Source organism: Somniosus microcephalus, chromosome 20 (assembly GCF_052327205.1).
Source record: "Somniosus microcephalus isolate GS21.2 chromosome 20, FLI_Smic_1.0, whole genome shotgun sequence".
NCBI classification, from domain to species: domain Eukaryota; kingdom Metazoa; phylum Chordata; class Chondrichthyes; order Squaliformes; family Somniosidae; genus Somniosus; species Somniosus microcephalus.
Genome location: NC_141006.1, coordinates 53,344,334 through 53,361,539, shown reverse-complemented (window position 1 = coordinate 53,361,539; position 17,206 = coordinate 53,344,334). Strand labels below are relative to the sequence as shown.

General features: G+C 46.6%; 1 protein-coding gene across 1 annotated transcript; it reads left to right on the top strand.

Moving 5' to 3' along the window:
* Nucleotides 1–9,958: 9,958 nt before the first annotated feature.
* On the top strand, nucleotides 9,959–16,993 carry LOC147103256 (uncharacterized). Its single transcript, XM_085962707.1, has one exon. It carries the CDS (start codon nucleotides 14,922–14,924, stop codon nucleotides 16,320–16,322), a length of 1,401 nt encoding a protein of 466 aa, XP_085818833.1. The 5' UTR covers nucleotides 9,959–14,921; the 3' UTR covers nucleotides 16,323–16,993.
* The last annotated feature ends 213 nt before the right edge of the window (nucleotides 16,994–17,206 follow it).

Below are 17,206 nucleotides of genomic sequence, written 5' to 3'. Positions count from 1 at the left end.
AGGCACCATCCGTTGTGTGAAATCTTAGTCTAACAGAGGCCTGGAAGACACTGCCTGTGATCCAGGCTAGAGGAACAGGTTTCCTGTACAAATACACATTTTGGTTACAGAGATTGACATAAAATCCTGAATGTTTAAAGAAAACTGGAACAGAGGGAAAGATATTTCAAGCTTACAGGTCAAAGATGTGGAGGTAGCTGGTAGAATCGGCGCCTCCTCCCTCACCAGACTGACATGATGCAACAAATGGCTTCCAGGGAACAGAGTCGTGAATAATAAAACTGGCTTCCCAGCCAACGAGACAGACCGCCACCAGTGGGAGCTGCAGAACAGGTAGAATGGGACGGAGCAGTGAGATAGAACAACACAGAGCAAACAGCAAGGATTCTCTGACCAATTCATTCAGTGATGCTGGTGCTACAGGTGCCTATTTTGATCATCTGTCCACCACATATCAGAACACTCAGACATGTACAACGTGTCAGCCTGTCACTTTAATTCTCCGCTCCATTCCCACTCAGACCTCGCCATCCTCGGCCTCTTGCATTGTTCCACGGAAGCTCAGCGTAAGCTCGAGGAACAGCACCTCATCTTTCGATTAGGCACTTTACAGCCTTCCGGACTCAACATAGATTTCAACAATTTCAGATCGTAACCTCGGCCCCTATCACATATATATATATATTTTTTTTTATCCACACTTTTTTTCTTCTCTCCCACATGGCAGCTGTCTCTCATTCTGCCAGTGCAATTTACACTTCATCTAGAGCCATCTTTTGTTTCTTAACCTGTCCCATTACCATCTCCTTTTGCCTTGAATATCTCTCAATGTCTCTTAACCTCTTCCACCTTCCATCCTATCACAGACCTTCCCTTTTCTTTCATCCCGTCCCCCATTTCCCAGCCTCTTCACTTGCTTAAAAATCTGTTCCATTTCCTGCTTTTTTCCAGTTCTGACGAAAGGTCATTGACCTGAAACGTTAACTCTGTTTCTCTCCTCACAGATGCTGCCTGACCTGCTGAGTTTCTCCGGCGTATTCTGTTTTTATTTCAGACATGTACAAAGCTGCTTAGTGTCTTGTCCAAGTACCAAATTACAAAATAACTGATTTCTAAAATCACAGAACACACGGAGTATCAACATACAGTAAATGGCATTTTACACACCCTCTATTTCCTTATTCATTTTCTCCCTCAGTGATTTCCCATCCCTGAATCTGATGATATTCCTGCTGTCAATGTGTTTTGTCAATTATGTCAAAGATATCCGAAGGCTGCCAGTCTTTTCAGAAATAGTTTTATCACAGTGGGATTGAACCACATCACCATGTGTAAAAGCTCTTCCTGAAACACAGGGCGAGACCCTGAAGACATGTCAAACATCACCTGTACCATTGGGTGCATGAACCAGTACTCGAGCCGTGTCAGTGCTATTTAATAGGAACAGGACTAGGCCATTCAGCCCCTCAAGCCTGCTCCGCCATTCAATGAGATCATGGCTGATCTGCAACCTAACTCCATATACCCGCCTTTGGCCCATATCCCTTAATACCTTTGGTTAACAGAAAGCTATCAATCTCCGATTTATAATTAACAGTTGATCTACCATCAGTTGCCGTTTGCAGAAGAGAGTTGCAAACTTCTACCACCCTTTGTGTGTAGAAGTGTTTCCTAATTTCACTCCTGAAAGGTCTGGCTCTAATTTTTAGACTATGCTCACTAGTCCTAGAATCCCCAATCTCAGTCTAACAAACCTTTTAGCAGTCCACTGGCACAGACTAGCTATTCGACTCACACGTTGCATTACATAAGATGTACAGCACAGAAACAGGCCATGTGACCTACAAGTGTTGCCAAGATTGGTGGGAGGCCAGAGGATTGGGAAATTTTTAAAAACCAGCAAAGGATGACTAAAAAAAAAGATGAATTATGAGAGTAAACTGGCAAGAAATATTTAAACAGATAGTAAGAGCGTCTACAGTTATATAAAAAGGAAGCGAGTAGCTAAAGTAAATGTTGGTCCCTTAGAGGATGAGAATGGGGAACGGGGAATGGCAGAGACTCTGAACAAATATTTTGTATCTGTCTTCACTGTAGAAGACACTAACAACATCCCAATAATGGATAATCAAGGGGCCACAGGGAGGGGGGAACTAAAGACTATCACTAAGGAAAAAGTACTTGGTAAAATAATGAGACTAAAAGAGGACAAGTCCCCTGGACCAGATGGCCTGCATCCCAGGGTCTTAAAAGAAGTGGCTGCAGAGATAGTGGATGCATTGGTTGCAATATACCAAAATTCCCTGGACTCTGGAGAGGTCCCTGCGGATTGGAAAACCGCAAATGTAACACCCCTATTTAAGAAAGGAGGGAGACAGAAAGCAGAAAACTATAGACCAGTTAGCCTAACATCTGTCATTGGGAAAATGCTGGAGTCCTTCATTAAGGAAGCAGTAGCAGGGCATTTAGAAAAACATACTGCAGTCAAACAGAGTCAGCATGGTTTTAGGAAAGGGAAATCATGTTTAACAAATTTGCTGGAGTTCTTTGAGGATGTAACAAGCAGGGTGGACAAGGGTGAGCCAGTGGATGTGGTGTATTTGGATTTCCAGAAGGCATTCGATAAGGTGCCACATAAAAGGTTACTGCATAATAATAATAATAATCAACTTTATTGTCATTGTTAGTGCACAAGTGCAGTACAACGAAATGTAGGCTTGCGGCTCCCGAGAGTGTACATTTTGATTAAGACATTCAACATTTATTTGGCTTGTAATACATAAACATAAACATAATAAAGTGCATTGTCAGATGTGCAGGCTTTAGAGTTTATTTGTAGAGTTCAGTAGGATGACAGCCCTGGGAAAGAAGCTGTTCCTAAATCTGGTTGTTCGGGTGCAAATGCATCTGTAGCATCTCTCAGATGGCAGGGGGGCGAACAAACTGTGGCTGGGGTGGGTAGGGTCTTTGATGATGGTCAGTGACCTCCATAAACAGCGTTTCTGGTAGATGTTCTCTATGGTCGGTAGCTGGTAATGTGTTGGGCAGTTTTGACTACCCGCTGCAGGGCTTTCCGGTCATAGGAGCTACAGCTGCCATACCACACTGTGATACAGTTCGTCAGGATGCTCTCTATTGTGCAGCGGTAAAAGTTAGAGAGGATCAGGGGTGACAGGTTACATCCCTTCAGCCTCCTTAGGAAATATAGGCGCTGCTGGGCCTTCTTCACCAAAGAGGAGGTATTGAGGGAGTCTTCCGTGATGTGGACTCCGAGGAACTTAAAGCTGTCCACCCTTTCCACCACAGCCCCATGGATGTGGATGGGAGTGTGACTTCCGCCTTTAGACTTCCTGAAGTCCACAATGATTTCCTTGGTTTTCTTGATGTTAAGGGCCAGGTTGTTATCGGCGCACCCCTTAATAATACTTTATTGTCATTGCACAAGTACATGAACAACGAAATGTGATCTTGCAAGCTCCCATGACTGGAAGAAGCAAAGCCGCTGCGTCGGTGCGCGCCGCCATTCCATTTCCACCATTCCCTCCTGTCCGACAATCTTCAGCTCACCAGCCGCCCCTCCTCGGGGCTCCTTCCGTGACCTTCTGTGCCTGGTCTTCCCTGATGGTCACCCCTCCAGGTACTAACCAGGCCTGGCTCTGCTTAGCTTCCAAGCCTTGCCAGTGACCCTGTCCCTAGTCCCACTTCACAAGATGCTGGACCTCCTCCCTGTAGGCTGACTCATCGTTGTTGGTGATCTGGCCTACCACCGTGGTATCATCCGCAAACTTGATGATGGTGTTGGAACCATGAACAGCCACACAGTCGTGGGTGAAGAGGGAGTAGAGGGGGCTCAGCACACAACCTTGTGGGGCCCCCGTGTTCAGGGTCAGGGGGGGGCAGGTGTGGTTACCTAATTTGACAGACTGGGGTCTGTTAGTTAGGAAGTCCAGGGTCCAGTTGCAAAGGGAAGTGTTCAGGCCAAGAGTGTGAAGTTTGGTGGCCAGCTTGTTGGGGACGATAGTGTTGAATGCTGAGCTGTAGTCTATGAACAGCATTCTGATGTAGGTCTCTTTACCGTCTAAGTGATTCAATGCAGAATGTAGAGCAGTTGTGATTGCATCCTCCGTTGATCTGTTTGCACGATAGGCAAACTGGTGTTGGTCAAGAGAGGCGGGAACACTGGCTTTGATGTGAGCCAGGACCAGTCTCTCGAAACACTTCATTATGATGGGTGTGAGTGCGACAGGTCGATAGTCGTTCAGACACGTCACAGCCGTTTGCTTTGGCACAGGAATAATGGTAGTGGTCTTGAAGCATGTAGGGACTACTGCCTGGGCCAATGACAGATTGAAGATGGCGGTGAAGACATCAGCCAGCTGAGCAGCACATTCTTTGAGTACCCGTCAGGTCCAGCAGCCTTACGTGTGTTCACTCCGCGTAGAACACCCCTTACGTCGGAGGTCGACAGAGTGAGCACCTGATCTTCCGGGGGTGGCAAGGCCTTGGTAGCCGGCTCCCTGTTGTCCCTGTCAAAGCGAGCGTAGAAGTTGTTAAGCTCCTCCGGAAGGGAGGCATCGCTATCCGGGGGGCTGGTGTTTTTACTCTTGTAGTCAGTGATGGACTGGATGCCTTGCCACATGCACCGGGGGTCCGAGTTGTTGTGGAAATGATCCTCAATCCGCAGTGTCTGTTTCCTTTTGGCAGTCCTGATACCCTTTTTTAGGTTGGTCCTAGCTGCACTGTAAGCCGCCGCGTCGCCAGATTTAAATGCTACGCCGCGTGCTTTCAACAGCGAGCGTACCTCCCCGTTCATCCAGGGTTTCTGGTTGGGGTATGTTCTGATATTTTTATAGGTCGTGACGACCTCGACGCAACTGTTGATGTAGAATAGCACTGTGGATGCGTATTCCTCGATGTCATTATGGGCAAACATGCTCCAATCAGTGCGTTCGAAGCAATCCTGAAGCTCCGAGACTGCCCCCTCTGGCCATACTTTCACTGATCTCACTGATGTTCTCACTCTTTTGATGAGCGGTTTGTATGCCGGGGCTAGAAACAGGGAGAGGTGGTCAGACTTCCCAAGGTGGGGGCAGGGAATGGCCTTATAAGCATCTACAATGCTCGTGTAGACTTGATCCAGTGTGTTCTCCCCTCTTGTGGAGCAGGAAACATTCTGGTGGAATTTCGGGAGTACAGATTTTAGGTTTATGTGATTGAAGTCCCCCGCGACGATAAAAGCTCCGTCTGGGTGCGCAGTTTGTTGTTCGCTGATGGCCCTGTAGAGGTCCTTCAGTGCTAGTTTGGCATTAGCGTGTGGTGGGATGTAGACCGCAGTGATGATAACAGCCGTGAATTCCCGAGGCAGGTAGAAGGGTCTGCACCTTACCATGAGGAATTCCAAATCAGCCGAACAGGATCTATCGATTATGTCCGTGTTAGTGCACCAGGCATTGTTAGTGTAAATGCACAAACCGCCTCCCTTGCTCTTACCGGAGTCTGCAGTTCTGTCGGCGCGGAAGACCGTGTGTCCTTCTAGCTGAATGGTGGTGTCAGGGATGCCGTTGTTCAACCAGGTCTCTGTGAAGATCATGGCACAGCATTCCTTTGTCCTTTTCTGTGAGGAGAGATCAAGTTTGATCTCATCCATTTTATTTTCCAGTGACCTAACGTTGGCCAGGAAAATACTTGGGAGGGAGGGTTTGTGTGGGGTCCTCTTCAGCCTATTTTGGATTCCGGCCCTCTTGCCCCGCTTCTGTTTGCGCTCTCTGCGCGGTCTGCGCCGACTTCCGGCTGGAGAAGGACGCCACGCTGGTCCCGGGGATCGGGCGATGTCGGGAGGCAGATCGATGGTGCCGAGTGTGAGCCGCACGCAAGCGGCCCTGATATCGAGGAGCGTCTGCCGGCTGTACAGTAGGTCTGCCCTCAATTCCTGTATTAGCAGAGTCCAGAAGAGACTCAGAAAGAGGGTAAAAACGCTCAGTCTCGGGAGAGACAAAGTCGCTGCGTCCATGCGTGCCCCCATTTAAAAAAAAATGTTTTTAAGAGCTTGAAGGATTGGGATTTGAACCAGTTGAATGTTGCAGTCGAGCGTTTCAGTCGAGACTAGTTTAAAAACACAATGGACTGAACTACAAAAGTGATTAAGCATGTGGAGATATGAGAAGCTGCAATAACAAGGTTAGCCATGTCCAATCACGAGTCACTGATCGGCCGAAGTCACAATGAAGTAAGAAAGGACCCTGCTGTCCAGATTACTGGACAAACTTAGATAAAAGACAGAACTAAAAGAAGGGGCTTAGCTAACGATGTAAAGTTATAATTAGGTTGTTTTTGAAGGAATATAATTGGGGAGGGGGGCGGCTGTTGCCACGAAGCCAGACTGGCCAAGGAATAAGTAATGTAATCAAGGCTATCGATGTGCTCCAGTCTTGTGAATTTTGTTGATTGGGGAGAAGGTGCTCGCACAGACCGCGGGGTCTGAGACGCTTCTCCCAGAGCTCTGTTTTCAATAAACTGCACCTTTTACTTTACCACAGATTAGATGTGAATTTATTTTCACCCAACAAATTGGCGCTGCGAGCAGGGTACTGCAGAGCTGGAAGACCGCCTGCACCAGTGAGCGGGGCGAGTAGTCAGATCTTTGACCGTCCAGAAATTGGATCACTCGGAAGGGCGGTGTGACAGCAACGCAGTATCGAAAGAATCTGGTATCCGTGACGGGTGAGAGATGCAGTTTAAATAGTAGTTAAGTTGATTGAAACCTGATGTGTTATTTCGGAATGTAAATGTCTCGAGGACCCATACTGAGCCGGAATTAAGAGGGCGACTGGGCCCCACGTGAAGGCCAGAGTTAGTTGGGAATCCGAGACAGACTAAAAGTCCCTCTGCTGTGTTGCGTTGCGGGATCTGTTGGATTGCATTAAGTGACGTATTGTGCCAATGTATTAGAGCCTGCAAGTGCCAGACGAGCACCTCTGACAGGGATAGTTACAAGTCAGGACCGCCACCATCTAGTGGCGGACGATAGGTAAGACCTCTGAGAACGAGTTACTAGGGTGGACCGGAACGCGGTAAACTAGTGGGAAAAAAAATTAATACATTATGGTGGAAGGCGGAGGCCCAGACTGGGGTCCGCCAGGATCGATGAGTCGGCTCTATGCTGACGACCAAAAGGGTTTGATCGATAAAATGAAGAAAGATGGGTGGGATCCACTAGAAAAACCAATAACACAGCGGGAGTGGTGGGAAAAGCAGAAACAAAAGAAAACTAAGAAAGCAGGAGTAATTTTAATACATAGATACATAGAGATAGGAACAGGAGTAGGCCATTCGGCCCTTCGAGCCTGCTCCGCCATTCAATGAGATCATGGCTGATCTTCGTCTGAGATCATAGCTGATCTTACCAGTTCAGTACCCCGTCCCCGCCTTTTCTCCGTAACCCTTAATCCCCTTAGCCTTCAGAAATATATCCAATTCTCTCTTGAAAATATTTATTGAATTAGCCTTCACAGCCCTCTGTGGCAGGGAATTCCACAGGCTCACCACTCTTTGAGTGAAGAAATTCTTCCTCATCTCTGTTTTAAATGATTTGCCCGCTATTTTTAGACTGTGGCCCCTGGTTCTGTGCTCCCCGGCCATTGGAAACATTCTCTCTGAATTCAGCCTGTCCAGGCCTGCCATAATTTTATATGTTTCGATGAGATCCCCTCTCAATCTTCTAAACTCCAGTGAGTACAAGCCCAAACTATTTAATCTCTCTTCGTAGGTCATTCCCGCCATTCCAGGTATCAGCCTGGTGAATCGCCGTTGCACTCTTTCCATGGCAAGAACATCCTTCCGCAGATGGGGCGACCAAAACTGTACACAATACTCCAGATGCGGTCTCACCAGCACCTTGTACAGCTGTAGTAAGGTATCCCTATTCCTATACTCGAACCCCCTTGATATGAAGGCCAACATACCATTTGCCTTCTTAATCGCCTGTTGCACCTGCATGCTCTCCTTCAGTGACTGGTGCACAAGAACACCCAGGTCCCTCTGCACTTCCCCATCTCCCAATCTATTGCCATTTAGATAATAATCTACCCTCCTGTTTTTACCCCCAAAGTGGATAACCTCGCATTTATCCACATTATAGTGCATCTGCCACGTATCCGCCCATTCCCCCAACCTGTCCAAATCACACTGTAGCCTCCTGACATCCTCATCAGAGCCCACCCCTCCTCCTAGTTTAGTGTCGTCAGCGAATTTGGAAATATTGCATCCAATTCCCTGATCCAGATCATTTATATATATTGTGAACAGCTGGGGTCCCAGGACAGATCCTTGCGGCACCCCGCTGGTCACTGCCTGCCACTCCGAAAACGAGCCGTTTATTCCAACTCTCTGTTTTCTATCCGCCAGCCAGTTCTCTATCCACGTTAATACTTTGCCCCCAATCCCATGAGCCTTAATTTTGCATGATAATCTTTTGTGTGGAACCTTATCGAAGGCTTTCTGGAAGTCAAGGTACACCACATCCACTGGCTCTCCCCCATCTATTCTACCAGTTACCTCCTCAAAAAATTCCAGCAGATTAGTCAAACACGATTTACCCTTTGTAAATCCATGTTGACTCTGTCCGATCCTTTCCCCATTTGTCAAGTGCTCCGCTATTTTATCCTTAATAATGGACTCTAGCATTTTGCCCACAACCGATGTAAGGCTTACTGGTCTATAATTCCCTGCTTTCTCTCTACCCCCCTTTTTAAATATTGGGGTAACATTAGCTACCCTCCAATCCACGGGTACTGTTCCCGAGTCAATGGAGTTCCGGAAGATGATCCTTAGAGCATCTGCTATCTCCAGGGCAACCTCCTTAAGTACCCTAGGATGTAGTTTATCAGGCCCTGGGGATTTGTCGGCCTTCAGTCCCCTCAACTTACCCAACACCATATCCCTAGAGATACTAATTTCTGTCAGCTCCTCCCTCTCATTAGTCCCTATGTTTGCCGATATTCCTGGGAGGTTATTTGTGTCCTCCTTTGTGAATACAGAACCAAAGTATGAGTTTAATTGGTCTGCCATTTCCTTATTCTCCATTATATATTCTCCCGAATCAGACTGCAAGGGACCGACTTGGGATTTTACCAGTCTTTTCCTCCTGATATACCGATAAAAGCTTTTGCAGTCTGTCTTTATGTTTGCTGCAAGTTTACTTTCGTATTCTATTTTCCCCTTCCTGATTAATCCCTTTGTCCTCTTTTGCTGTATCCTGTACTGCCCCCAATCTTCCGGTCTGGTGCTTTTTTTTGCCAGTTGATATGCCCTTTTTTTTGATTTTATGCTGTCCCTAATTTCCCTCGTTATCCACGGTTGAGTCACCTTTTTAGGTTTATTTTTATGCCAAACCGGTATAAACATGTTCTGGAATTCTTCCATTCTATCTTTGAATGCTTGCCATTGTCTATCCACTGTCAATCCCCCCAGAAACACCACCCAATCAATCTTACCCAATTCCCGTCTCATACCCTCGTAATTCCCTTTATTTAAGTTCTGGACCTTAGTCTCTGATTCAATTTCCTCACTCTCCATCTCGACTGAGAGCTCGATCATATTATGATCGCTCTGACCCAAGGGGCCTCGTACAAGAAGATTGGTGATAAGTCCCTTCTCATTGCACAATACCCAGTCTAAAATGGCCTGATCTCGAGTCGGCTCCTCGACATATTGGTCCAGATAACCGTCCCGAAAACATTCCAGGAATTCCTCCTCCTCAGAATTTTTACTAATTTGGGTAGTCCAATCAATATGTAAATTAAAGTCACCCATGATGACAGCTGTGCTCTTATCGCACGCTTCTCTAATTTCCCTTTTTATGCCTTCCCTCACCTCCATATTACTATTTGGAGGCCTATATATCACACCCACTAACGTTTTCCTCCCCTTGCTATTTCTCATTTCTACCCATACAGATTCCGTTTCATCCGAGTTAATATCCTTCCTTTCCATTGCATTAATCCCCTCCTTTACCAGCAATGCTACCCCACCTCCCCTACCTTTTTGCCGATCCTTCCTAAATATTGTATATCCCTGGATGTTAAGTTCCCAGCCTTGCCCACCCTGCAGCCACGTTTCTGTAATCCCAATCAAATCATACTTGTTTACCTCTATTTCCACAACTAATTCATCCACCTTGTTCCTAATGCTTCTAGCATTAAGATACAAAGCCATCAGGTAGTAATGTTAACAAAAAGGGTTAAGACACAAACCAGTAAGATGGAAGAACAAGAAATAAGAATAGCAGAATTAGAAACTTTAGTAGAAAGGATGGAATTGACAGGCAAGGGAAAAGGAGACGAACGGGATAAAGAAAACCCCCCGCCTATGCCTCGGCTCCACCTAGAGACGAAAATGATATTCCAGTAGTGCCGATGGCACCCGTAATACGACACCCAGTGCCAGCTCAAAGTCGATATCGGGCTTTCTCCCCTCTTGAAAAACAAGCCATTCTTAAAGATTTAGGAACCCTTAAACCCCATAGTCAGAACTCAGAGTTCTGGAGGAATTTAGAGGAAATATGGGAAATCCATGATTTACATCCTCGAGACATCCACCAGTTAGTTAGGGCGAAATGCCCAGCCGACAAATGGAGAAATGTAAACCCCGCTGCAGGCATGCAAGACGGAGCGTGGGCGGATGCAGTACCTGCGGGTGCCGCACTGGCGGCACAGCGGGCAGCATACGGGCCCTTTAAGATCGCAGTAGAAACGGCACTTGGGGCCCCTACTATAAACTGGGGAAAAATCCAATCAATAAAGCAAAGAAAGGGAGAATCTAGTAGTGATTACGGAGAACGATTGTTTGACGCCTATTGCGAATCGTCAGGGCAAGCAAACCCACAACGAACAGACCAGCCCTTCATCCAGATGTTTAAGGATGGACTCTCATCGGCACACCAAGCCATCCTAAAAATGGGGGTAGTAGCCACCCCTATGTATGATCTCACAGTTCAATGGGCATGTCAGCTAGACGCAAAGGAATCTGAACACACCGAAAAGGGAGGTGTAAAAGTTAAACAGGAAAGGGTAGCAGCAGGGGAGGCATCACAATCAAACAAGAGGATTCAGGGGAACTGTTATAATTGTGGGAAGATGGGACATATGGCAAAGGATTGCAGGAGTGGAAAGAAAGGGGGATGTGACTATTGCGGTAAGCCAGGACACCAGAGTTACAGCTGTTGGCAGAAGAAAGGAAACGTGGACCAGACACAGGGCGCTTATCTCAGTCCGGAGGATAGAAGGGACTTTCTTGAGTACCTCAAGTCGAAAGGGAAGAGTCAATGACGGGAGGCGGCCCCCGTAAAAGGAGGCTCGGATAACCGAGTCTATGTAGCAGCATTATTAGGGGGCCGACCATGTGAAATGTTAGTTGACACAGGAGCATCAGTATCCTTGACTGATTTGCCCCTTCCAACAACCAAGGAGTATATATATAGTAGGATTAGGGGGTATAAAAATTAAGACTTATAAAAGTGAGGTACAAGTTTTAGAGTTAACAGGAAAACTCCTCCCCGCCCACTTTTATGTGTGTCCAAATAACGAAGGTACCATATTAGGAATAGACTTGCTAAAAGAATTTAACATATTGGTGGACTCCGCGCAAAATAAAATTGTTTGGTCCAAAGGAGATGGGCCCAAAGTCAGTATAGATAAACCATGCACCAATTTGGCTAGGGTAGGGAGTGCAGCATCTTTGAGCAGGGATTGGGAACTAGAACGGATACGGGACCATATGCAAAATTATGAAAGGGATTTGGGCTAAGACAAAACAGGACACCGGACAGGTAAAAATGGAGCCAATCACGGTTCCAGGTCCGGAACACAAGCCCCATAAGCAATACCCTATTAAACCAGAAGCCCGGGAAGCGGTACAAGAAATAGTGCGTGATCTGGAAGAAAGGGGCATAATTAGGATTACCGAAAGCACGACCAACTCGCCCATATGGCCAGTCACCAAACCGGATAAATCATTCCGACTGACTATTGATTATACGGAATTAAACAAGGTAACGCCCAAATTGCACCCAATAGTGGCCAGCCCATCCACAATCTTAAATGCCTTGAACTCGGAGCACAAGATTTTTACAGTTTTGGACATAGCTAATGGATTCTGGTCTTTACCTTTAGACCAGGAATCCCAGAATAAGTTTGCCTTTACGGTCGGGGAAAGACAGTATACATGGACTAGGCTACCTCAGGGGTTCCATAACAGCCCGGCGGTATTCCACCGGGTAATGAGTTCACTGTTAGAAACAGTGAACCTCAACCCGTACCGCAGCACTGTATTGCAATACGTGGATGACCTGTTAATCGCCTCGGAAGATGAGCATGGACATGCAGCTGCGTTAACTGAAGTCCTACAAGCCCTGGAAATAGGAGGGTTCAAGATAAACCCTAAGAAAGCTCAAATCGGGCAGAGCACAGTTATTTACCTGGGACAACAATTGTCACAGGGGACCAGAGCCATGCCAGGTGACCGACGGAAGGCCATACAAGAGATGCCCCGACCGGTCTCAGTACGAGGAGTCAGGAAGGTTTTAGGTCTCTTTAATTATAGTAGGAATTTTATAGCGAACTTTGCAGCTATAGCGGAACCCATCCAGAAATTGGTGAAAGGGGGGAGTCCCGGTAATACCCCGGTAGAGTGGGGACCAGAACAGGAGCAGGCATATGGGAGTTTAAAACAAGCGCTGATAGTGGCCCCTGGCCTTGGTCTACCCGACATGAGGAAACCATTCCACATTCATTGTGAAAACGAAGGGGGGTTCTATGCCACCGTGATAACCCAACAACATGGGGACAGGCGACGGCCGGTAGCATATTACTCCACTAAACAGTCATCCGTAGCCGCTGGATTATCACGATGTGTAGCAGCACTGGATTGTGCAGCGTGGGCGGTAAAGGTTAGCGAGCCCACAGTAATGACCGGGGACATTATCCTCCATACCAGACACACGATAGTAGAAATGTTAAATAATAATAAGCTACGGTCAGTATCTAACATGCGAAGGGCACGTTGGGAGACGGTCCTAATACCTAAGGACGAATCAGTGGTAATTATTAGGGATACGGGGGAGAATCCCGCGGAAGGGATCCTGGGATCAGGGGAACCCCACGTATGTGCAGAAGTAGATGAGGAAGTAGACGGAGACCCTTTGGAGGAAGATCCTCTGGAAGACCCACAGCTTACCCTGTACGTGGACGGCTCCAGAAAATATGTTGACGGGTCTCCCCGAACTGGGTGGGCAGTCGTAAATGAAAAATTAGAAACAGTATTGTCCGGCAGATTGGACGGGGCATTATCAGCCCAAGTGGCAGAATTAGTAGCACTCACTGAGGCCCTGACCCTGGCAGAAGGAAAAACAGTAAATATTTACACAGATAGTAGATATGCGTTTGGAGTGGTGCACGATTATATGATAGCTTGGGGAAGAAGGGGATTTGTCACTGCAGGAGGAGATCTTATCAGACATCAACAGCGAATAGGGGCCCTCTTGGAAGCTGCAAAAGCACCAGAGCAGGCAGCAGTAGTAAAAATTAAAGCCCATCAGAAGGTAGAAACCCGCCAACAAGAGGGCAATCGGGCCGCGGATTTGGCAGCGCAGCAGGCATTAGAACAGGAACTACCGGTAGCAAGTACACAGGTAGACCAGATAGACATCGGAAGGTTGCACCAGGATACCGCGCCGGGAGAAAGGCAGGAATGGTATCGGGTAGGAGGTAGAGCAGATGATCAGGGGGTTTGGCGAAAGAACGGGAAGGTAATAGCCCCCGCTTGTATTCAACAAACACTCTTGGAGTTACACCATGGCATAGATCATGCGGGCAGAGGGGCGATGACCCATCTGGTAGGACAAGAATGGTGGTGGCCAGGTGTAGGAAGGGATGTAGCAAAGTATTGTCAAAAGTGTCTGACATGCGCCCAGCATAACCCAGGACGGCCAGTAAAAATACGAATGGCTCACCAGCCGAGACCTAGAGGCCCTTGGGAAAAGATACAAATAGATTTCACCAGACCATTACCAAGTTCCAGGGGGAAGAGATATTGCTTGGTAATTATAGACCAGTTTACTCGATGGGTCGAGGCCTTCCCTACTAGGGACTGCACAGCCACCACAGTGGCAAGAATAATGGCAGAAGAAATAATTCCCCGATGGGGAGTACCAATCCAAATCGATTCAGATCAGGGGACACACTTTACAGGGATAGTAATGAAAAAGATATGTGAATGGATGGGAATAAAGCAAAAATTTCATATTCCCTACCATCCCCAGAGTTCGGGAATGGTGGAACGAATGAACCGGACTTTGAAAACAGCCTTAGCCAAGGCGTTAGGGGAAAAGCAACAGCAATGGGTAAATGTATTACCAACCATGCTAATGAAGTTAAGGGCGAGCCCAAACCGAACGACGGGTTTGTCCCCTTACGAATTAATGATGGGGAGAGCGAAGCAACTCCCCCATGGAATAATAACAGGAGGAGAGGATATAGGCCCTCTGAGAGATAGAGTCCGTAGGTACGTCTTGGAACTAAGTAACCAGTTAAAGGAAATGAGACAGCAAACTAGGGATAGACAGGAGGAAAGAGATAAAGATTTGGAATTGACTGCACTTCCACATATCCCTCCAGCGGGAACTAAGGTAATGGTTAAAATTTTACCAGAAAAACCAGGCTTTGCCCCAAAATGGTCAGGACCGCATCAAGTCCTTATTAGTGGGGATACGTGCGCATGTATATATAGATATAAAGGGGATGGGGCGGTGGAAACACTGGACTCAACTGAAGGTCTACAAGGACTAAAATACATATTTGTATATCTAACAGGTGATACCTGCAATCAATCTCAATAACCCTTTGGAAAATTGTTAATACGTCTTTAAAATGTATTTGACTATAGTATTGTTTTGTGGAATACGTGTGGCATTGACCAAAGTGACATGCCACCCGGCATGGGAAAAGCGAGAATTACATGTTAATACCTTTTTGTATATGAGTTATGTGTATGCAAGGGACAAGGGAGAAAGTGCATGTTGGGTATGTAGCCATATCCCAATCCACTCCAGAGGGGGAATCCCTCTTAGACCAATACCATTGAATGTAATTCAAATGGCTGCGTGGTTAGTTAGTAGAAACAATACGAGCAGTAGTACTAATGGTAAGGACACCCAGAGCAGAAAACGGGAGGAACAAAGAGTACAGTTCAGGAGTGCAGGATATCCCTTAAACATGTTTGAAGGATGGTACAAACCCGTGTATAATATAAGCGAAAAGCCACCGTACCTTATCCTCACAAACACAACTGGGGTAGGAAGACCCGTTGGGGCGATATGTTGGATAAGGAATGTAAGCAGAGGGGAAGAGGGGAATCTGGAAGCAGGAAACGGTCGTTGTAAACATAATTGGACAACCCTCGAACAAGGTTCACCCTTAGAAGTTTGGTGGTTTAACACAACTGGTTTAACAAACCTCACTAGTGGGGGGAAATGGAACGGAATCACAGGGAGTAACGGCGAGTCTGGCTTTTCCACATTCACAACGAATATGAACCTAACTGCCTATAACGGGACCTATTTTATTTGCGGACATAAGGCATACCCATGGCTTCCACGAAATTGGACTGGGTCCTGCTATTTGGGATATGTGGTGCCATACACCCATCACTTGCCCTCCCTAGCAGATCATCACCATTATCGCTCCAAAAGGGCAATTACAGAAACAGAGCGGTTCTTCGCTATTTTATTCCCCGGGTATGGGACGGCTAGGGCAATAAAGGAAATTCGACTCGTAGCATCGGTATTAGAGAAAGTAGCTAATGACACAGCTGAAGCCCTGTCTGAAGTAAGTGCAGAAATGGTGGCTATGAGAGCAATAGCTCTCCAGAATAGGATGGCCCTTGATTATCTCCTAGCTAAAGAAGGTGGCACATGCGCAATGATAGGCGCTGAGTGCTGCACCTACATACCAGATAGCTCAGAGAATATAACCAATTTGGCCGAGCATATACAAAAGGAGGTAAAGAAATTACACCAAACCTCAGGGGAAGGTTGGTTGGACTGGCTCTTCGGAGGATCATGGGGATCGTATTTGATACATGGATTTATAATTGTTGTTGTAGTGATGACAATATGTTGTGTTATGATAACGATTTTGAAAGTATGTTGTAAATTGGCCCTCGCTGGCATTCCAATAGCATCTGGAGATGCGATAAAACCCTGGCTATCAACGACAGACGAACTGCAAGCAACAGGAGAAGACGACGAGGACAACGAGTCTCACATGTAAAGAGTCACATGATGAGCAACGAAGGACGAGCTCAGGACAATTGAGCCCAACCCTCAATACAGGGTGACTACCCGGTGGATGGCAAGAAACGGCATTGGAAGTTGGTATCCCGGGGCAAAATCTAAATTTGTACCGGGACCAATAGGAGGGATTGAGGGATTGGGATTTGAACCAGTTGAATGTTGCAGTCGAGCGACACAACAGGACAACCTAGTTTCAGTCGAGACTAGTTTAAAAACACAATGGACTGAACTACAAAAGTGATTAAGCATGTGGAGATATGAGAAGTTGCAATAACAAGGTTAGCCATGTCCAATCACGAGTCACTGATCGGCCAAAGCCACAATGAAGTAAGAAAGGACCCTGCTGTCCAGATAACTGGACAAACTTAGATAAAAGACAGAACTAAAAGAAGGGGCTTAGCTAATGATGTAAAGTTATAATTAGGTTGTTTTTGAAGGAATATAATTGGGGAGGGGGGCGGCTGTTGCCACGAAGCCAGACTGGCCAAGGAATAAGTAATGTAATCAAGGCTATCGATGTGCTCCAGTCTTGTACTGTATATAAGCTTGTGAATTTTGTTGATCGGGGAGAAGGTGCTCGCACAGACCGCGGGGTCTGAGACGCTTCTCCCAGAGCTCTGTTTTCAATAAACTGCACCTTTTACTTTACCACAGATTAGATGTGAATTTATTTTCACCCAACAGAGCTCATGGAGTTGGGGGTAATATATTAGCATGGATGGATAGAGAATTGGCTAACTAACAGAAAGCAGAGAGCCGGAATAAATGGGTCATTTTCCAGTTGGCAAACGGTAACTAGTGGGGTGCCACAGGGATCGGTGCTGGGGCCTCAACTATTTACAATCTACATTAATGACTTGG